The following is a 22,467-nucleotide window of genomic DNA, read 5'->3' on the forward strand; positions in this document are numbered from 1 at the left end:
TTCCAACCAACAGTTCCTCTCTATTTTCAGCCAGATGATTTCTGAAAGGTACAACCAAAATCAGAGCTTCATATTAAAATATAAAGAAAACAACAGACTCAATTTTTTATGGTACCAAAGAACTATCAGAGAAACCAGAAATCACTTCAGAATACCAGCACAGTTGGAAGCTGGCAATTTTTACCATTACGAACCACTTTTGTCACTGCATGACAATACTCTGCTCCTTCACAACAGTTTACTTTGAGGCTGTAGAGGGAGCTATCCTAAAGTCTCCCTAGATGTCTGCAGATGAGGGTGCTGGAGAGACAGCTGGTAGAAGAGGGTCTCCATCTGGAAAAGCAGCTTGTAATCAACTGAAAACCACTGATCAAGCAGAGAAGCACATCAACACAGCAGACTTATGAAGGAAGTAGTTCCCAGTGAAACACCATTGCCTTCTCCTTGGCTAGTGGCTCAGAGCACTAAATTCCTGCATCCCTAGGAGATGATTTATTAGTCACAAAAGTTGTGTTATATTTTTATTGTCTTCACAGATAAATCAGGCCAGCAAGACATCTGTAACCATACACAAAAAATATTTATCAAAACAATTAACATTACAAATCTCCTTTTAAAATAATTTATTTCATCAATTTCTTTTTAAATGGTACTGTCTTACAACATACATTATTCAACAAAGATGTCCAGAACAGACTCTAAAATAAGAAACACTTAAATTAAGCAATTGTCTCCGATTAGAATTTCAATTTCACCCACATCCTAACTTGTAAACGTTTGCTGGAATACGCTTCTCTTGTAGGCTTGATTTTTGTGCTTACAAAAACAGCATCAAGTTTCCAGATGTTGAAGAGGACAAGTTATTGTACGGTAAGTTTGCATTCAGTTCAACATACAAGGCAACCAAATGATTCTGTCATTAACGTTAGCATCATGTATATTTTAGTTCACTGCACTAACATTTAAACTAAAACTTCAAACCACGTAATCTTTTAAGTGACTAACATTTAAAAGGCAAGCAGTAATATCCTGAAAGCTTACAAAGGACATGGGCACACAGCTAAGACGGGGGCTCACTCGACAAAGGCTGCGGGTGTATGTATGGCTGCTTTTTTTTGTAGGACGCCCACCTGCAGACGGGGCAGCAGTGTCGCCCACCCGCCAGCCACATCACGATGCAATTCTGGTGGAACACATGGCCGCACGGCAAGCCCATCAGCAGGCAGCCCTTTGCAAAATTTTCTAGACACACCACACATTCCGTACAGTGCAACATGTCGGAGGGCCAGGCGGACCAGTCTGGCTCCATGTCACCTGTGGAGCTGTACGAGCTGTAGGACCTGGCTTTGCGTTCAGATGGCTCATGGTGACAATACTGACTGGCACACAAACAGGTCTCGACGCCACACCGACACTCTCCTTCACTGCACCTGTGAAACGTGCTCAGCTCATCGTCCTCCGAGACTTCTCTGTCGCTACTGAAGACCTCTTTGTTTTCACTGTCAGAGTCACTTTCGCTGTCTGGAAAGGTTTCCAGCATTTCCTCATCAGAATGGGCGCCGAGGCATTGAAACCTCCACATGGGTAAGTTTTTTATATAATCAGTTGGTATCAGAGGGTGAAGCCAGAGATCAGGGAAGGCCAACCGCTCCAAGAACAAATCTGGGTCTTCATCCCAATCTGAGTCAAAAGGGAAATGTTGAAAAGAAGCAATGGGATGAAACAAGTAGCTGGTGTACCAGTCCCACAGGCTCGACAGCCACTCCAGATTATTAGCGTTTACTTCATCCGTGTTGTTATTGCGTCTTCGCTTCTTCTCAAAGTAATCAATTAGTAAACCATGGCCAAGGTATGTGCTGAGGAAGAGGGCTGGATGTGAAGAGTAGAACATCCAATCAGCCCTCACCCAAGAAGCCAAAGTAGTTGTGTTAGAGTACCTGAAGAGTTTTAAACTGTACTCATAAAAGCTGTCTAAGTAGGGTAGTTGCAAAAAACCTAACACTGGTAGCCAGGAAATAATTAATAGTGAATTGTACGTCCCTAAAGTGCTTATAAGAACCACAAAACGCTTTATAGTGGCACCTTGTGTAATAAACAGGTCCATCCAAGCCATCAGATTAACCAAAACTAAACTTAAAACAAATAAATCATTAACTTCTGGTTGCAATGAGCGCAAAAAGGAATCCATGGCACGTAGTGATATAAATTCACCAGTGTTATTTCCATACCTGTAAATCCCCTCAGGAGTCCTAAGTATGTACGATGGTGTCTTGTAGATACCGATTTCTGCCATGTAACTTTTATTGTCCCACTTTTCCACGTTCACAAAAATAAACTCTACTCTTCCAGTAAACTTTACACTTAGTGCAGAGAAGAACGCTGGAGGCTGGTCAAGGTTGGCAAATAGGTAAATTTTCACTCGGTACTGGTCACTTTTGTTCCATTCTTCTTTCAGATGTTCCGAGTTGTAGATGGTTTTGATCCGAGAGGCAGCGTGGGCCGTGATCCATTTGAAAATGTGTTCCACTTCAATCTTGCGCCCACTGTATTCCTTAAGCATGACTTTTCCCTTGGAGGTACTGGTTTGTGGAACCGACATAATGAGGGTGGATTTTAGCCAACCCCTCCTCTTGCAGTATCTACAAAGAAAACGGCAGGTTAGATTACAGAGTTTCATAGCCCCAGAACTGAGTCCTTACATTTCTATTCTAAGCCTAAAAATGAGACATGCTGAGCACCTGGGAACCCTTACAATATAACAGCAGGAAATAAGGGCACCCAATATTCTCTGGCAAAGCATATTTGTTCTTACCATATGTTTATATTTTACAGGAATATTGTAAAGAGATTAGGTATTCATAAAACAGGAAGAGAAATAGTGTTAATTTTCACAGGTCATTAAAGAAAACAAAGCCATGGAGCCATTCATGCTTTGTAACTGGATTTGAATAATACACAAGCTGACTCTTTACTTTAAAGCTTTAGTATTAGAAGCTACTTTTCCTCGGCCTTCCAGCCAAGAAGAAAACCACTCCAGTGTAACTCAATATCCCACAGCTTTCCCAGTGATTCCTTCCATCCTGGTTTTGCTAAGCAGCCATGGGGTGAAGTTGAGCAGACACTGCTCTGTTCGCAGTTCCTTTAATGAAGCTGACAAGTGCCACTTCCTACTGGGACCATTTTGGCAGGATGCAGACAGGCTAAGGGGTGAGGTGAGAGAGCCGGCCACAAAACCAGCGGAGTGGGAAGCAGACACATGCTGCTGGATGATTTGGGCTAAAAAATAATCCTGTCTGGCAGGAAGATGGGATGAACCCCAAATCCATACCTAAAAGAAGAGGCTCTTCATGGCTGAACCCTGACCCATGGTCCAGAGCCCAGTAACTCTTGAGATTAATCTGCTGACTCACAAGATCCCTTCTCTCATGCATCTTTCCTACCAATATCACTACACCAAATTATCTAGTCCTCCTTTAAGGAAATATCTGGCAAGCTTCAACAATCAAAATATGACAGAGCCAACAGGCACACAAACTATCTCTGACAACCCTGCACATTGGGGACCACCAGCCTCATTCACCAGCCATCTTACCTACATCCTCTCTCGTTTTGGTCTGTCAACATGTATTTAGACAATTACAACTCCCCTTCCCAGGAATCTGAATGCAGCATTTTTAGAAGGAGCCATAAGGTATTACCCTACTAATAAAGGTATCCTGATTACTGCAGCATGCAGTATTCTTCTGAATTTCAGCTGCAACCTGATGAAATCTATTTACATGGGTTTACCTGACAAAACATTTCTTTCTGACAAAACATAAAAAAAAGAATTAATTTAAAACATAGTATTTGATCAGAACATTAAGGCTACTTAGGAGCTATGCAAAGAGAAACACTGCCAAATTTTTAAGATGTTCAAATACCAGAGTTTTGATTATACAAGATTATTTTGCATAAGCACTACAAAGCCTAAGAATTTCCTCTTATGATTAACATTGAGATTTCTGTAAACATTTAGGACTTAAGCTGTATAGGATGTGTGTATCCATACATGCCACTGGAATTCTAGACAAAGTCTCCTGTCATGTAAAGCAAACGCCTCCAACAAAATGTTAAAAAAAAAAGCCTCTTTTTACAGTAACAGAGAATTATTAATAGCTTCTTTGGGTCTGCTCTTCTTCCTTGTTCGAAATCATATGCAAACACAGTGACTCTTGCACAGCACACTGTGTGTTGTCCAGGGGTGAGCGCCAGTTTATATATAAACATACATTTGTCAGGGAACAGGATTTGTCAGTAATTCTGGGAGGCAGGCACTGTATGCAAGGTTCATGCTAACCTGTGCTTCCCCCTTCCAGATGGTGATATAACAACTCTAAAACTGATATATTTGGCTTTGTCCTAAGCAAGCACAATTCCTGTCCCTGAATGCCTGGACTGGAAGGCCAAACTCTTCTGTTCATTCCTCTCCACTGCGGTATTATGCTGTCCATAGTCTACTCATGCATTTCCCACATGACGCTTTAGGAAGCTGCAGAGCTGATAAATAATGTAATGGAGCATTCTGAGCAGACTTTAGGAGAGATAAAAACATGAATAAAGCCACCTTCTGTCACAGCTACTTTTACAACACAGCAAGCCCTGCTGCAAGAACACAGCTGAGTCTTAAGATATTCTTGGGATTTAGATAATCCTTTAAGGATATACCTGGGGTCACTGGAACAGTTAAAAGTGCCAGTACGTATGCCGAATCTTGAGACTTTCTTCACCATTTTCTCCCAGTGGACTTTACCCACCAGTGGGCTTCTGTCATTTGCTATGACCTATTGCCAAAAAGAAGTATTAGTTTAGTATCACAATATTAGTCAGTTTGGTTCCTGAAATGAAGATCAAGTTTCATGAAAACAGAGACAGTCATGCTTGATACTCTTTCCCCTTCTGTTAGGACATAGAGTAGGAATGTACAACTGGGAATCATGGTAAATGTCTTTGGCAAGTGAGCTCTAAGACAGAAATGTGGTTTCTACAGAGAGACAGAAGTGCATCATCATATTAAGTACATGTAAAGATACTAAAATCAGTAGCAGTTAACAAGAACTTTACCACTTTGTGGTAAAATAACAAAACTATCATTACCCAGTCGACAGTAGGGGAGAAAGGAAAGGGATGCAGCAGGTTCCTCTTCTTTGCAATAAAAAAAAGACCATTATTTCATTTCAATTCTCCCTCAAAAGTTACAACATACCAAAGAAATGTTGTCTCAGAGCAAGTAGAATGAGTGGGAATGCATGTACCTGGTACCAGATTAAACTGCCAACAGCCATTCCTGAGCAGTGGAAACTACTGATCAAACTCCCAGATAATCCCTAAGAATCTTGACTCCTTTCTGGCTTTGCCCGTGACTCACTCTGTAACTTTATGTGACTGTTCCACCAACTCCAGTGTCCCATCTGCCATTTCAGGATGATCATTTGCTGTGATCTATCCCAAGGTTTAATTTGTTCTAACACAGTATATTAAAGTCATACTTCAGGTTACCTTGCCGTAAGCTTCTGCTGACACAGATGACAAAGAAGCAGCATTCATCCTCTGACTTATAACTGTATAGGGAGGGGGAAAAAGCCCACAAGGAAAAGAAAACCCTGCCTTCCTGCAGCTGACAGGTAATTTTGAATAACATGACTGATCATGCACTATTCCATGAGCCGTCACATTTTCTATTTTAGAAATGCCTCACATGCTTCTGCAGGCTGACTGGCAGCCACTTAAAATATATTTTTAAATTAAATCTTGAAACTTCCATTTGTTAGATATTTGTTTACTCGCCAGTAAACTTATTCCAATCGTTTTCTGACTTAATAACCTCAAATGTCAGCTTGCCCCTGGAAGTTGGGCTGTCACCATGATTAACAGTTCTCTGTGGACATGCTGAGATTCAACCTAGAAAGCGAGTCCAGCCTTTGAGACTCATACATATTATCTGCTTTGTGCTAAGTAGCAGCCTCGCAGAATCTTAAAATAAAAGAATTCACCAAGCAGAACATTCTACATAGGGAAACAAACTGAAGTCACAGATTACATTCCCATTCCACTAAACCCAACATGTTTAAATAACACCAGAGGTGAACACCTAGGTAAGAATCCTTCAAGTTATTCTCAAAACATACACATCACATAGAAACCCCTTTTTCATTAGATAAATGTAACCATCATGCACCGAGACAACCAGCTGGGAAATCTGCTGTATTACTGAGGCTTCTTTAATCACCCAATGTAACTGAAGCCTTGGATATTTTAAACTTCTTCCTTTTATACACTTCAATCAAGAGAGACCAAATTCCTAAGGACATCTTAAAACCAGAATATCCTCGGAGCTACTATGGCATGATAAATGCATCCAACATGGCAAGGAACTACTATATTAGTAGGCACAGAAGTAAAACTTGTGACTGAATTACTCCTTGGTACAACTACTCAGAGATTGGCTTCTTCCAAAACTCTTGTGTGCATGTTCCAAAACAGTAATGAGAGAATGCTAATGTTGTGTGCAGGAGGATAGATCCTGCTCACTGTTCCTTCTGCCTGGCACCACAACATTCACTTTAAATGTCAAGACAAAAATTTGTTGCCATTATTACAGTCACCATTATATTTTACTGTCATCTGCCTGTACTGGTGGAATTTTTAACACCAGCTTAATTCCTTTCCTATGAAAAAGTCTTTCCTCTTGGAGAAAGTTATTTATATTGAAGAACAACGACCTAAGTAGCAGTCTGTATTTTGTAACTACGTAGAGGAACCCTACTATGGTTTTGCACACTGAAGCTTTGTAAAATATTTTGGGCTCATGCTTTTTTATGTCATTATGGAAAAAAATCCAAATAAACATGTCCATTGCAGCTGCTCCTTGCAGACAACACCCACTTACAGCACTGGGAGCTCACCAAGCCGAGGCAAGGCTTTGTATTTTGGAAAGCAGTCACCACCTCTGTGCATGAGGGAGTCCAAGAAAATACTGCAGGTTAAGCAATCAAAATGTACTTCAGTTTAAATTAAAAATAACCTGCAAACACTTGTAACAGATTTTATTTAAGAAGTGTGAATTTTGGTAAGTTAAGAAATTTAGCTTAAAAACCTGTGACTGAGGAGACTGAGAATTTGAACGTGGAAGAGGTCTGGAAGTTCTTCAACCCCATGGTGTTAAAGCTATCAGAATTTTATATTTCAAGTAAGGAAGAAAAAAAGGTTGTCAAGTCCTTTACTTCTTCCTAGCAATCACTTCCAAAGAGAGGTTAGAAATAGTTTGACAATCTACAAAGATTGAAAAAAGGTCAAAAGGAAGAGCTATCAAAGGAAGATATGCAAGGAAAAAAAAAGTAAGGAAAAATGAGCTATTCAAGTTAGACCACACAAAGACTATTAAAAGTTGTACCAAAAGGTTTTTCAGTCATATGAATAAGAATAGAACAGGGGGAGAAGCATCAGGATCACCACACAATGAAGACAGGACAGAAATGTAAGATAATTTTCTTTTTAAAGTTAAATTAATGCTGTGACTCAGTTTTTTGTGAAGGGGAGGCAGCTGGCCATGGACCAGTTAGCAAATTAATGGGAAGAAACTGTATCAACCTGAAGGTGAAAGCAGAACTCAAATAATTTAATGCACTTAAATCAGATGAAGCAGGAAATCTCCATTCCAGAACCGTAGCACAAGCACACACACAGGATCACAGGTGAACCTGTGAAAAATTCTTACAAAACCCTGTCAGAATGTCAGAACAATTCACATTTTGACAGGACAATAACAAGTTTGTAGCTATATTTAAAGAGCAAATGAAAAAAAAAAAAATCCCACCAGTTTGATTTCAATAGGATGCAAAAGTGTAGAAGAAATTTTAGAGATGCAGAGACAATGGCATTTTCTACCCCTTTCCAGCATGTAATTACTAAAGATACATTCCTGATTGAGAGATATTTTCCCTGAAGGAAAAGAACAAAGCTTCAAGAGAAAAAGGGAATGTAGTACCCTGTTTGTAGTTTGTATCATGTATTATGACACATGGAAAATTTACATGAGAGTTGCAGATAGGCTTTTATAGTAAGTAAAAAAAAAAAAGTTTTAAAATGAGCAAGAAATCGGCTACAGCAAAAAGACATCAAAATGCCAGAAAGGTGCTAACAGACATCTTAATAGATTTACCTTAGAGCTCAGTTCAGCATATATTCCCATTAATGCCCTTCCTGTGGGAACTTGAAGTCTCCCAAAGCCATTTGTAGACGACATAAAACTGAGAAGCACATCTATGTGGGAAAGAGGATTATAACACCATGTAGGAAGAGCTGCACAAATCTTGTAATGCAGAGTGTCACACACGAAATTGAATTCAGTAATGAACAGGACACTTGGGGAGTTCATCAGTTAGAAACAGCGATGGGAAGAAACGCTTGGGGCTATCAGTTGCTCCACAAGAAAACATGAGCCATCAATATTAACTGGCTGCAAAACAAGCAAAGCCCAGGATACATCACACCTTACAAAACAAACTGGTTGATTGACCTCACTTACTGGGAGGAGTGGGGTTGACATCAGGACTCAGTGAAACTAAAAGGCAATGTCAATTTATGCCCAATACAAATTAGCCCTGAATGCAGCCAAGCAGAAGTCAGACACACATTTCCAAGAAGAAAACAGTCAACAGGAGTATTTGAACAACTTACAGTGTAAGAGAGACAGCAAGATATTTTCTAAACACAAATTCTACAGTGTAGCAGAAAGCTGAACTAGCTCATCAAAAAGATCCTTTTCAATCATACACTCCATTTAATGTTACAGAAATAAAGCCCAAGCTCATAGAAGGTACCTTTTAGGAGATCAGCTAACACAGCTGGGAAACAAATACCACGTTTGGAGAAGCCAAATCCTTCCAGCTTTGCTTATTATTAGCTATGTTCACAATCTGTGACATATCACATGTCAGAGTGACAAGACAATGAGGGTAACTCAATTAATTCATTAATCATCTTAATAGGCTAAGGGAATCCAATAGGATCACAGTAACCCTGCTACTCAACAACTGCACATCACAGAATGGATCTGCTCCCTAACTCACACCTAACCCAGGCCAGAGGATTGGCTCTGACTGCAGGGTCTGAATTACCATCTCTGTAATACTGAAAATGCTGAGATCCTGATGATTTCAAAAGACAGTTGAATAGGGAGCTTTTGCATTGGAAGAGTTCTCATGACATTGAGTTACACAGAATTATTCCCAAAGAGTTCAATCAAGAAAGTAATTAGAAAAATTAGTAAATTAGAAAAATATAATTTTTTTGACCTATATGTTAAAGTAGTCATAGTTATGATATTAAAGAATAGACTTTAAAAGCAAATATCCTGGAGCCAGAAAGATACAAACACTTGGAAAAACAGGACTAAGTCAGCAAAGCACTTTGCCTCTCTCGCCTAATCTAAACCCAACGTGTATTGGACAGGTGCATCAGTATTGCAATAGCTACTTTATAACCATCATCAATCCAGCTACTCCTTAATTTCCAGGTATCATTAAGCATTTTAAAAGATTATTTTATGAAACATAGTTTCCTAAAATACAAGTAAAAGTATGACTGAAATTGAGGAGACTTGAGGAAACAGCTGATGTTAGAGTTTGCTGTAGCAATGCAATATGCAAAGACAGACTCCTCTCCTGGTACCCCTGAAGTACTTGAGCATGGCATGAGAATGACCTCACTTGAGCATTCTCCTGTTTTCTGTGCATTTAAATCAGATTTTGTTCAATTTCTTTCAGACAGGCATGCAGAGATTTCAAAGCAGGTCACAGGAACGAGATTTGTTCTCAGTAAGTTTTGAGGCTCACTCACAACTAAAAGTGCTCGAATATCACAAGGCATGACAATGAGCCAGAGATGGGCAAATGCAGAACAAACACCTCATGTACTCCAGCTCTCATTATTTTAACCAATTCTAGCTGGGATGGCAAGTGTCAGGCACACCTACTCATACCAACAGCACACAATTTTGGACACACAGTCAAAACTTGGTTTTACAGCTCAGCCATGAAGACAACAACTTCAAGTGCTCCTCAACTCTGGACACTAGGGCACCATGACAGACTTCAAACCACCAGGAAGAACAAAACCCATTAAGTAAGAGACATCATTCCCTGCTGCACATACACACATACAGGTAGTTCTCTCAGGAGCAGTCAGTCCTCACCCTGCCTCAGCAAGTCACTCTCCACGTAAGGGAATACAGACATTTGAATTGGAAAAAAACTGTGTAGTTTTGCCAAAGACAAAACTGATTTCTAACTGATTTAATGAACTGGTAAGGTTGTATAAACATGAGAATTGTCTGTTTGGTTCAGTGGTTTCCAGTTTGAGACACCCATGAACTCTGCTACAGTGCTTGCAGAGGGTAAAAGAGCAGAGGAAACTCAGTATTACTGTAAAGATACCATGCATGCCCTGGAAGATTTTTAGGGATCCACAAAGATAAAAAGTTTCAAACACTCTAGTCACAGAACCCTTTCTCATCAACAACTATGCTGCAAACTCTGCTTCTATAGATAAAATAGAAGTAAACATACAATTAAGTATAAATGGATGGGTAATTTACTTATTAGAAACTTGGAAAAAAGCTCACTTATTCCACATAATGTCAGTAGGTTTCTACATGAATGTCTGCACTTCTGTTAACTCTGAGACATCTCACTTTCTGTTTATTATTTGACAATGTGTTGATGGAACTGAATTTCCACTTAGACTCTCTTTCCTAAGAATTCACAACTCATTCAGAATCCACCCATATGGACTGAAGATATCTGAAGATTTTTTGCCTTTCTTAACTGAGAAAGAGATTGTGAGAAATCACGTTAAAATAGACAAAGACTACATCCATCATAGCACGCAAAAATTAACCACCTCAAAATTACGTGTAGTTTCTCAAGGGAGGTGAGGTGATCTATGCACTGATCTGGACAGTCAGTTAAGCTCTCAGTTAAGTCAGAGGTTGAGAATAAATGAGCTTCTGCAATGAATTAACACAGACACACAGGCAATACAAGGACTATTACATTCCAGCTGATGGTATCATGCACCCTTGACTGGATATGAAGCCTCTCAAGAAGAAAACTGAAACTTAAAATCAGGTATCCTATGGTAAATGATCCTGAAGGGCTATTGGAAAAGACACAAATACTGAATGATGTGTTTTGAAAGATTGAGTGTTTCTACTTTGTGTCCTTCTAGCAAAAACAGCTGATCACCTGGTAAAACCCAAAAGGCAAATAAATATGAAAATTATTCATCCTACATGCAAGCAAAAGAAAGAACAAACCATCACCACCAGAACACTGCAAGCACATCCCTTGCCCTGTGACTACACCACTTGAACTAGAAACTGAGATGCAGAACAGACTGCAGAATTTTATATCCGTAATAATGGCCTTTGCACCTCTACCAGACACAATCAAAATGTCCGTCCTAATACTTCAATGCCAGGAAGAAAGTTCCCTTTACTTCTCTCTGCCACTATGTTACAGCAGAGACTTTTAAAATAAAAAATACACATTCATTTAGATTTTAACTTCATTCAAAGAGGATTTTTATCTGTAGATCCTTTTCAAAAGCCATAATGACTACAATATTGTTGGATGTGACAGGCTTCTAGAGACCAACCAGAGCCTGGAAAAGTAAGGCATGTTACTCTTCTAACCAACAAGAGAAGCAGCTCCAGAAACTATCAGTCACCCTCCTTGCCAGCCAAAGAAGTGCACAACAGCAGCTGACAAGCAAGAACGGCATAAAAGGAAAGGTGATGAGATCATGAGCTAATAGGAGAAAGAACATGCTCCTGTCTGTGCCTCTACGGAAGCGCCACACGGGACCTGTGAACAGCTACACTGGTAAACAAATTCCCACTGAACTGGGATGCTTTGCATGTGGATTTCCAGAAAATACAGAAACAAAGCCACAAAACACTGATTCCTTGTGTATTGACTTTGACTTTCTTCAAGGAATTCATCTTGCTGACTCTAAATAATAAATTCACACCTCAATTTTTGTCAAACATACAAAAAAATAGTAATCCTTTCCTCTTTTTTCCTTTTGATTCTCTGCAGACAGTGATGACTGTCACATTCTCAGCCTGTGCCACACCAGAAATTTCATTTATATGCACTGGAAAATAAAAATCATCTTCAAAGTCTCAGTCCTCTCATACATCATCACAGTGTTCAAACCAACTCAAGCGACAGCCACTGTGCCAGCTGAGCCAGAACTGCTCCTCTCCCTCTGCTCCTTTCCAGCAACCCCACAGAACAGGGATTCAAGGCTCAGGATACTGAAAAGGATCTGGAGATCCTTTCTGCTTCCCAGCCAGTACCAACACAGCAGGGGAATCTCCAACCTTGCCCAAGGTCACCAAACCCAACCATGAGGCATCCTCGCTCCCCTGCACGAGCATTGAGCTGGTTAATTAGCTGGAAAGTTTCCACAGGATTCCTAATGGCAAAGGAGGATGGGCAAGGGAGAGAATCAAGAGTTAGAACCGGGAAGTGATGGCAAAAACTAGCTCTGCAGGGATGAGGTCTAAGAAAAGAGTGTGGGAAAACCTGTGAAAAGGACATAAAGAATCCAGCATGGGAGTTATCCAGACAGGAGTTGTGGTGGGGAATGGAGCAAACGAAAACTCCAAAGTGATGAAAACTTGAAAAGCAAGAATGAAAAATAGAAATTAGACATGTCTTGTGGTTTTTATTGTAGAGAAACAGACAAATAGTGTTCAGCAAGTAAATCATTCAGTAAATTCCACTATTTTTTTTTCCACAGCTATTGTGACCAACTGAATAGCTGTGCAAATACTCCCAGAATGATGACAACATTCATCACACTAGAGATATCAAAACACAGCCTATCTGACCTGCTATTAGGATGCTAGTGGAAAATATATTACAAGTAAAATTCTGCAAGCAACAGACAACAGAGAACTATCATATTTCACCCTTTGGCACTGCACGGGGAGGAGGGAAGGTTTTTCACAGCATATTCATGCTTGTATTTGTCAGCTAGCTTGGGGACATGTAAAATTCCTTTCAACACTCTCTCTCTGCCCTCCTGTATGACTTAAACCACAAACTCAGATTCAATAAACTCCAAATACATCTTTCCAAAACACAAATGCCATTTCAAGTCTGAAGATAATCTGTCCTCTTGTCTATTTTGGGGTGAGATCTGATGTGGTGACAGTGCAGGTCTAATAAATAGATTATCAAGATTTCATGACTTGCTGTTAAAGAGAAAACATGAAGTGAAACCAGACAAATCAGGTAGGAGCTGTCAACTGAACAATTAATTGCCTGGTGGGGGATTTGCCTGATGTGGCTGTTAGCAGGGAACTTATGACTTAAAAACACCCTCTTATCAACAGAGAAGTTGACACAGAAAAATAATTTCTACATTTTGGTCTAGGCTACTTATGTTCTCAGGAATGATGATTAATTGCTTCAGAATCCTATTGGAAAAAGTCTGTCTTTATTTTCCTAAATGATCTCTTGTTCTCATGCAGCAGTAGGGAAGCACGCTCTAAAATTGCTGGGCCCAAAATGTTTGGGAGAAAGTTAACTTTAAGCCACTGGAATATGTTGTAGAAGCAGTCTGCTAGTCTGGGAAGTTAGCAGACTGAGATCCTTCCTGCCTTTGTGAAGAGCCAACAGAGATTTTACAAGTGCTCTAACCTCTCAGACAAGCAGAAACTTAAACTGGTTGGGTCTGAGCATGTAATGCAGCCAAAAGGAAGAGCAGCACCAGGAGCCTGTACCAGCTGGGAGCATCTGTACTAATGCACCTACTTCACACATTACACAGGCTCTTACAATCCCAGGGCCAAGGACTCACATATTCTGTGTACTTCAGTGTGTGCTGCTTCACTTGTTTTCTGGTTCTAAAGTGCCTGCTTTTCAAAAAGCAATCTAAAGAATAACAGGCTTTTTTTTCTTCCTGTCTGTATAGGAACTCTGGCACTTCCAGCCTTTCTTGTTTTATTCTTTTATTCCTCATCTCCCAGATGAAGTTTATCTTTGTCACCATCTCTTTGTTACACATTTTTACAACTAGTTAACTGCCCTCATAAACTCCTCCTTTGAAACACATTTTGGATGTGATAAATACACAAAAATAAACAATAAAATTTATATACCTGTACCAGCCAGATCCCATCTTTCGTGTCTTCTACAAGCTCATAGAAATGCATTTCACCACTGAAGTTTGTACTGGAAACTGATTCAGAGGCCTCTTCCTCTTTGAGAGCTGAATAAAGCTCTCCTTCCATGAGGTCTCCTGAAAAAGAGACAAGTGGAGAAATTCGACTAAAATGGCACTGGAGAAAGATTACTTCACGAATTCTAGTAACAGCTTAATTAACTATATTTGAACGGTTGCTCAGAGAACCTTTTCAGTACAAAGGTAGCTAAAGTAGTTACTATAATTCTATCTCTGGTGACATGACTATGAACAAATTGACTTCAGTAAGACCACAGAAGACACGAACGCTCTGTTTCTGATTACACAGATGTACCACACGCATGAGCACACAAAGGAATAAAAACATCTAAGGTTCATTCTCTGCAAATAACAACATTCAGTGGTTGAGAGCAATTTTAGTCGGTACATCTTTGCTTTCATTTCACAGGCTTGCAATTTTGCAGCAAGCAACTTCTCAACACTGATAATTCAAACAGACTTCCAAAATGTCAATCATTAATTTTGGACCAAAACCCAGTGTAAAGTAAAAATCTCAGGCAGTTTAGCTGTTGGCTTCTGTTTGCACAGTTGGGAAAAGTTCCCATGAACTCCAGTTGCAGCGATGCAAAGAGCTCACAGTAAAATCATCTGATTATGATTCCTTCGCAATCTCATTTCCTTCTCATGTTTTGTTTCACAATCATTACAAACACTGTTAATGACAACCAGCATTCTAGTAACTAATCTACTAAGCTTTAAGAAATGAAGTCTTGTCCAAAACCAGTTTCCTTAAAAATACAAAAATAAGTGTAACAGCTGAAACCCTTGAGGGGTTTGCAAAAATATTCATAAAATTTAGAGGAAAAACAACCACCAAAACACAACCACGGAAAAATGCTGCAAAGCCTGTTGGTATGAGAAGTGTTTCCATGACATTTGAAGAAGTTGGTTAATACAGTTTGTTTGGAGTTAAACACTTCCCTGCAACATATGCAACCCAAACATCATGACATCATGAAAGTACCTGACAGCCAAGGAGTGAAAGTGATTGGAAACAAAAGTGAAAGTGCCTAATGCTTTTTACTGTTGGAGCAGCAAAGCCAATAAACAACATAAAAACATAAACAAACAATGAACAGTAACAGCAAATTAGATTTAAATGCCCAGGATTAATATCAATTATTTAAACTAAAATTCTTAAGGTTATATGGCAGGCACTACATCCTTCTAAATCCTCCTCCCTCTCTGTCCAGATATTAGAGACCCTCACTGCCTATCCTGATCGCTGGGATTTCTCTCTCTCCTGGATCAGCAGCCCTTCCATCATTGATTTAAAACCAGCTACGCACATTTTCCTGCTTGGCTGGCACTACAGCTATTACATCAGCCCCATCTCCCAGTCCTTGGGGCCAGCTCCCTCCGACTGCTCCAGGCAGCATCCTTACTTTCAGGACACTTCTGCCATTCTTACATCTCCACTGCTCTCCATCCCTCGCTGTTCATCACCCCCAAGAAGTCCACCTCCTTCACCTGGTTCTCCTTACTTCCGAAATGCCTCCCTGCCTTTTTCCAAGCTGTTTTTTGTACGCAGGAACTAGTTCTGCTCCCCTTGTATAAAACCACCTCAACCTTGGGTACCCATCCCTTCTGCTCCTCAGCTATGAAATCATCGCTTTCCTTGAGGCCCATCTTGATAGCCGTACCTGTAATAAACCCAGCAAACGGGTGGGAATACACGGGACCAAGCTGGCCCCAGCTGTAAACAGTAGCCTACCGCAGCTATTTGGTGTCTCTCCTCCTCGTTTTTCACGGCAGACGACATTCGCTCCCATCTGTGCCACCCGCACTGACCCGACCGCCCGCAGCGGAACTCCCGGCGAAGGGGAGGGAAGGGCCGCTGCTGGTGCCCCGTCCAGCGCAGGCCTTTCCCTCGGCGCAGCCCGCTCGGGCTCACAACGCCGCCGGGCTTTGACCGTCACCCCCCGAGGTCCCCGGCCTCCCTCCACGGGCCCCCTTGCTGGGGGGAGCCAGCTCGCTCCCCAAACCCGCCCTGCGAAGGGAAGCAGCGCCCGGGTCTCCATCCAAGGGCGGCCAGAGCCCACGCGGGGTGGCCGGACACCGACCTCCGTTCGTCCCCCCGGGTCACGGGGACCTCCGCGTACCTGACTTCTCCACCAGCTCCCGCACATCCTTCTTCTCGGGCAGCCTCGAGTGCCCCAGCCCGCGGCACTCCAGGATGGTCCGCAGCTTCCTGAAGCTCAGCGCCACCGGGTCCACCAGCTGCGTGGCGAGGAAGCCGCTCTCGTACCACGCCACGGCCTCGAACACCCGGGCCAGCACGAAGAGCGCCAGGAAGTAGAGCAGCAAACAGCACAGCTTCACCCACATCTTCCCGGGAGCGCCGAGCCGGAGGCCGGGCTGGGGAGGGAGGGGAGCGGGGGCTGTCAGGGGAGCGGGGCCGCGGCCCCCCCGCCTCCCGCCCGCCGCTGTCGCTGTCCCCGCCCCGGCGGAGCCGCGGAGACATAACAGTGACGTGAGCAGCCGGCACCGCCCCCCTGCCCCTTTTTCCCCTTTTCCCCCTTCCCCTTTTCCCCCGCCGTGATTCAGCACTGCGGCCCGACCCCGCATCACCGGGCTCGGGGGGCGGTCGCGTCCCTGCCCCCGGTTGCAACTTTGGACCCTGCGGCTGTGCTTGCTGCGAGAAAAATAACGTATAAAATACCTCCGATATCGGGGAGGGAGAGGGCAGGATCCGACCCGGCCGGCACTTTTCATGAGAAGAAAAATATTTACAGAGCCAGAACTGGGGGCCGATATTTGCAGGGCCGATCTGTTCGGGCAGTTTTAGGGCAGCTTAGTGCTCAGAGTTTATTTGGATTCGGGCTGCTGGGTGTAGGGATGATCCGTCCGCTCCTCATTCCTGCACGCCAGCCCCGCTCCCAGCCCCTGGCTGGCGCGAAAGCAAATTCCACAGCGAGATTCATCTGCACGGGTCGGAACTCGGACTCTGCAGCTTTGCCTTGGCACTCGAGCGCTGAGAGCTTGTGCCAAAGGGACAGCCAAAGGCAAGCATGAGCTGCACCCCGACTTCGGATAAGGGTTTAGGTTGGATGTGTGCTCACATTGGAAGCATTTTGGAGCACAGCGTGGGTCCCCGCTGAAGTGGATCCACAAAGAACCATCCCGGGCTGTACCAGAGATGTTGGCCTGCAAAGATACAATTTAGTCTGCTACAAAAACCGTACTAAAATCAAGCTGCTGCGTTGAAATGAAGGCTCTCCTCTGAAGGAAACTCAACATTGCTTTTGTATGTTTAGTTATTTTAAGAATCCATAATTTGCATGAAAATTGGCAGCTCACACAGATGAGCACAAAAATAGCACAGCTTAATTTTAAAAACACTGAGAACTCCCCAGAGTGTACACGCTGTAATTCTGTACTATCAATTTTCAAAAAGGCACACTAATATTGATCTGGAAAAAAGCATTTAAATCACTGTACTCCTCAGAGCCTTTAAAACACATTTACAGGTTTCTCAGTGTGCTGATATGATTTAAAAAGGAAAAATAAATCAACAATCCAGGTTCAGCTCGTTCTGTGACACAGCCACCACAGCCTCTTTCAGAAGAAAATCATGACACTGTGTTCTTCAAGAATGGGCTCATTTTAGTTCTTGAAAAGGGAAGAGTGGAGGGATTGCAGATGTAGCTGCTCTCAAAGCCCTTATGGGCTGGTAAATGTTGTGCTCTTCCACTGGGAGTCATATACAACGTTATTCTTCAACATTTTTATCTGGAAAACATAAAAGTGGACTGCAAACCTTGTATCTGCTGGTGTTGCTTGGTTAAATACAAAGGGATTTTGGCAGCTCTGCTGGGTTTGCAGTGAGCTTCGGGTGGCAGGTCCAGGTGGGACAGAAGGTACCAGGGGTGGAGGGGCTCACAGAGGGGGTCAAGTGCTCTTCTCTTCCTTCACAGCCACTGCAGCCTGGAGAACTTCCCCTGCCAAAGCCAGGGCCCATCTCCCTAATGAGCAGGTGGCAAAGCATCAATAAAATGAATCCTTTGCCCTTGGCAAAAACCAAGGGAGGGGCTTTGTCCCTGCAGCTGGTGGAGCCAGGGGACAGTCAATAAAATAGGCATTTCCCATCACCTGTCAGGGGGGCTCAGGCAGGCTCTGAGCCCTGAAGTGCCCCAGGTTCTTTTTCAGAAGCTTTGTGAAGGCCCCTTTCTTTTGTCACACATACAAGAACTTGCCTGATTTCTCTACCTTTTGTTTCAAGTGAGTGTGAAGTAACTCCCACCCGTGTGAAGTGATGGGTGGGAGTTTGAAGAAGAACTTTGTATATTTAGTTGGAAAACATGGTTGGGTTGGGGTTTTTTGTTTGTTTGGGTTTGGTTTTTGTTTTGGTTTGTTTTACATGAGCACCTCAGACCCTGCTCCAGTAGATCCCTGTGTTTCTCCCCTGTAATTTCTTCGCGGATGCCCTCGCTTCCCCCTGCAGGAAGGCACCTCACAACAATTACTACACTCACAGCTGAACTATTTGCAACACCAACTGCTGGGGAGGCTGTCACCAGTGTATCATTTCCGAGTGCTCATGGGCTGAACTAAATGAGGCCCCTGCAGAGACAAAGCCAATCATCTGCCAGAACTCAAGAAGCCCTGGAGTCGTTTCAGGAAAGTACAAATGGTATTTCAAGCCACTATTCAAAATCCCCAAAAACAACCCAAAACAAAGCAGCTGCCAACACTGAAGCACCCGGGTGAGGGGTGGGTACAACCAGGAACTGCAGGTGATGAGCTGACCAAAGGTCTGGCAGAGCAAACCTAAATGGATCCAGCACCTCTCCCAGGCCCTCTGGTCCTCTTTTCCCTCCCCATCTCCACATATCTGATGCACCAAGATGACCTTTCCAGAAAATGTTCTGTTTTCTAGATGTAGCTGTCCTTTAGTTTTCAGTTGCAACTAGAATGTCTTTGACATGTCACCTGCAAACAATCTTTCAGGGAGTTTTAATTATCTGGAAAATCTAAATATCTTAACAGTGAATTGAAATTAATTTGGGCTGAACACAAAGATGACACGTGCTGGCATTTTTAAAGACCCCAGGGTTAACACTACTTAATTAACAGCATTAAACAGTCATCAGTCAGTCAGTCCTATGCTCACAGAGCAAATATTACAAATGTGACGAGAATGGAGAATATAAATTCCACCTTTAAACAAAAGCCCAAAGCAAGGATCTGCTTTTAAATAATTTTGGCAGCAAAACTATTTTACTCTCATTTAGGAGCTAATGAGCCCAAATGCTGAGAACTGGGACAGCCACCTTTCCCTGTCAGACAGCCAAACCTGCAGTCTTTTTATCTGCTGCCCCTTGATAAATGGCAAGGATTCCCTCTCCTCCCCCATCTTTTCCTACGAGCAGTTGCTGACTGTGCAGCCTGGGAATACGGACAATAATCCGCTTTCCAGACTTCTGTGGGGAACATAAGTACTGTCATTTTGAAAACAGTAAAACAGAGGATTTAAAATCGTAATTCAATCCTTTACCATGTTAAAATAACGTCACACCTTTTTTATGAGTTTTTCAAGGTAAGAGTTCAGCAAACTAGTATTCAAACAACCTGAAAGACAGTTTTCCCAAGAGCCAACTCTGTAAATACAATTTACTTCGATGACAAGAATTGGACCTCGATGATCCTTGTGGGTCCCTTCCAACTCAGGATATTCTATGATTCCGTGAATTTCTGGGAATTCACTAACACAGAAATTCTTGATGGGCTTCTTTATCAATATGGGTGCATCTCAACATGTTTTCAGGTGTGATATGAAACTGTACCTCCGTGTAATCTGATATTAAATAAAACAAAGAAGCTTTTATAAGAGTCTCAAAGCAAGAGGGCAGCAGTCCAGACATTATTGTGTTGTAGGCAGAGGAATTTTAAATCAGAAGATGTTTCCTGCTATGTACTAGTGGCCAATGGGAAGTAGATTTAACAGAGGTGAGAATCTGTAACATAGTGACCACTACTGACAGCTCAACTAAAGCCCTGGCTGTTTAACCACGGAATTCTGGCATGGTTTGGGTTGTGAGGGACCTCAAAGACCATCCAGTTCCACCCCCTGCCATTTGGGTGAGGCAGTCCCGGTGATCTGCTGGTGATTCACACAGGAATTCAGGTTGGACAGGACGCCAGGAGGTTCTGAAGCCCAACCTCCTGTTCAGGGTCAGCTGTGACACCCCGGCAGGTGATCAGGGCTTTCTGCAGCCACAGCTGGAGCTGATGGTCACCCCCTGCGGGAATCTGATTTGCCTATAAACACACAGTGATTAACGGCACAGAAACGGACATCAACCGGGACAAACCAACCTACAGGAGCAGAATAGATTAATTAAAGCTTCAAATAAAGACACTTTTTTCCTAGGCAGTTTGCATTTTCTGTTTTTGCACTAGTGAAGAACTATTTGTTGTCCCCTTGGAGAAGATAAGCTCTGTTTAATGTCCAAAATAAATAAATAAGGAGACCTTGCTTGAGTGTGCTGAGATGACCAAGGAGCCCACAGCACTAGAGAACTTCACAAATGAAACCCCTGTCCTGATGATGTATGAAACCAAAGATAGTGCTTGTGTTTAAGCATAATTTGTGATGAATAAAGAGCAAAAACACATAAAACAGCAGTTTGGGCCGAAATCTGACCAATTTCTGAACGTAAGCATCACACAAGTCCTGTGTTCTTGTGAGAATACAGAACTCTTGATTTTCCCATCCTGCCCAGCAAAGTGGACACAGATGAAGCAACACTGCCCCAGGCTCAGACCAAATGCTAGTTTTCCTTAGGAGCTTTACTTGTACTGTACTACACAAAAACAGAGAGTCCTGTGTGTCCTGCGCTACTGCCTCCCAATACCGAAGTTCATCATCATAAAATCACAGCATGGTTTGAGGTGGAAGAGACCTTGAAGACCATTTAGTTTGAACCCCCTGCCATACACAGGGACACCTTCCACTAGTCCAGGTTACTCAAAGCCCCATCCAGCCTGGCCTTGAATTCTCCCAGGGATGGGGCATCCACAACTTCCCTGTTGTGGCAGTCTGTTCCAGTGCCTCCCCACCCTCACAGCAAAGAATTTTTTTCCTAATATCCAATCTAAACCCACTCTCTTTCAGTTTGAAGCCATTCTCCCTTGTCCTGTCACGACATGCCCTTGTCAATACTCTTGCCCCATCTTTCCTGTAAGTTCCCTTTAGGTACTGAAATGACACAATCAGGTCACCCCAAAGCCTCCTCTCTTCCAGGCTGAGCAATCCGAATTTTCTCAACCTTTTCTCACAGAAGTGAGAAAATTCATCCTCTCATCAACTTGGCGGTCTCCTCTGAATTCGCCTGGAGCTGGTGTTAACCAAGTGGAATTCGATCTGAGGCATCTCTTAGAGCACATTTTCATAAGCCGCTGCCAGTGCAATGCACTTCAGTCTGTCGGCCAACAAAACCGAGCAGGAAGTTTACCGACCAGTTAACAACCCAACGACAGGTTAAATACTTCGTTTTCGGCTCGCCGGGCTTCTTAACTCAGCCCTGGCGCAGCTTAGAGCCGCTGCTCGGCGTTACTTCTGCGATGTTTGCGGCAGCTGCGAAACGCCACCCCCACAACGGGGCTGGGAGAGAACCCTTTGTGCCGCGGGCACCACCCGGGGGTCACCCCACCGATGGCACCACACCCACCCCACGGCCCTAAGCCGCTCCTCGGCCCAAAGGATCAAGAACCGAAGGAGACACCACAACCCCCCCGAGGCCTCCCCGGGCCCGGCGCCTCTTCAGGCCTCGGCGTCGCCATGACAACAGCGCCCTCAAGGCCCCCGCGCTTAGCTGCCCACCTCCCTGCCTGATCCGCAACACCCGCCGGATACCCTTCCCCAGGCTGACTCCCACGCGCCACCTGACCGGGAAACGCTTCCTGATCCCACGGGGACACCGGGAAAAGCGACCCGCCCACCCCCGCCGGCGGGGGGGCTAGAGGTGCCCGCCGCTCCGCCCTGCGTTGCGCGAAGGCCCCTGGCTGAGGCGTCCGCGGCGCTGCCTGCGCGGAGCGCTGCGAGGCCCCTGCGTGTCTGCGGCGCTGCCTGCGCGGAAGTGCGGCGGCCCGAGGCGACGGTGCCGCGCGGGGCCGGGGCCGCCCGAGGGCCGGGGCTGGCGGGGG

At 43.4% G+C, this 22,467-nt stretch overlaps 1 protein-coding gene across 4 annotated transcripts; it reads right to left on the reverse strand.

Moving 5' to 3' along the window:
* Nucleotides 1–508: 508 nt before the first annotated feature.
* On the reverse strand, nucleotides 509–22,249 carry RNF103 (ring finger protein 103). 4 transcript variants are annotated; one of them, XM_042053641.1, is made up of 6 exons: nucleotides 22,145–22,249; nucleotides 17,382–17,466; nucleotides 16,422–16,677; nucleotides 14,216–14,355; nucleotides 4,708–4,823; nucleotides 509–2,639 (listed from the first exon to the last, which is right to left on the reverse strand). In XM_042053641.1, the coding sequence occupies exons 2-6, from the start codon at nucleotides 17,439–17,441 to the stop codon at nucleotides 1,061–1,063; spliced, it is 2,151 nt and encodes a 716-aa protein (XP_041909575.1). In that variant the 5' UTR covers nucleotides 17,442–17,466; nucleotides 22,145–22,249; the 3' UTR covers nucleotides 509–1,060. The 4 variants fall into 4 exon arrangements, with proteins under 4 accessions (XP_041909575.1, XP_041909576.1, XP_041909574.1 ...); XM_042053642.1 differs by lacking the exon at nucleotides 22,145–22,249 and adding an exon at nucleotides 18,080–21,085; XM_042053640.1 differs by lacking the exon at nucleotides 22,145–22,249 and having other exon boundaries at nucleotides 17,382–21,085.
* Nucleotides 22,250–22,467: the final 218 nt, after the last annotated feature.

The sequence above is a fragment of the Corvus kubaryi genome, unplaced genomic scaffold, assembly GCF_017639235.1.
Source record: "Corvus kubaryi isolate FWS band 111438036 unplaced genomic scaffold, C.kubaryi_AGA036_p1.0 split1-131, whole genome shotgun sequence".
Classification (NCBI taxonomy): Eukaryota; Metazoa; Chordata; class Aves; order Passeriformes; family Corvidae; genus Corvus; species Corvus kubaryi.

What these genes read in the sequence shown, in the direction of transcription:
- RNF103 (XM_042053641.1), bottom strand. Translation starts at nt 17,441, where the DNA reads ATGGTTCTTTGTGGATCCACTTCAGCGGGGACCCACGCTGTGCTCCAA. An exon ending in ATGGGATCTGGCTGGTACAG is followed by an intron (nt 4,824 to 14,215) that starts GTATATAAATTT and finishes TTTTGGCAATAG; the next exon opens with GTCATAGCAAATGACAGAAG. An exon ending in AACTGTTCCAGTGACCCCAG is followed by an intron (nt 2,640 to 4,707) that starts GTATATCCTTAA and finishes TTTTCTTTGTAG; the next exon opens with ATACTGCAAGAGGAGGGGTT.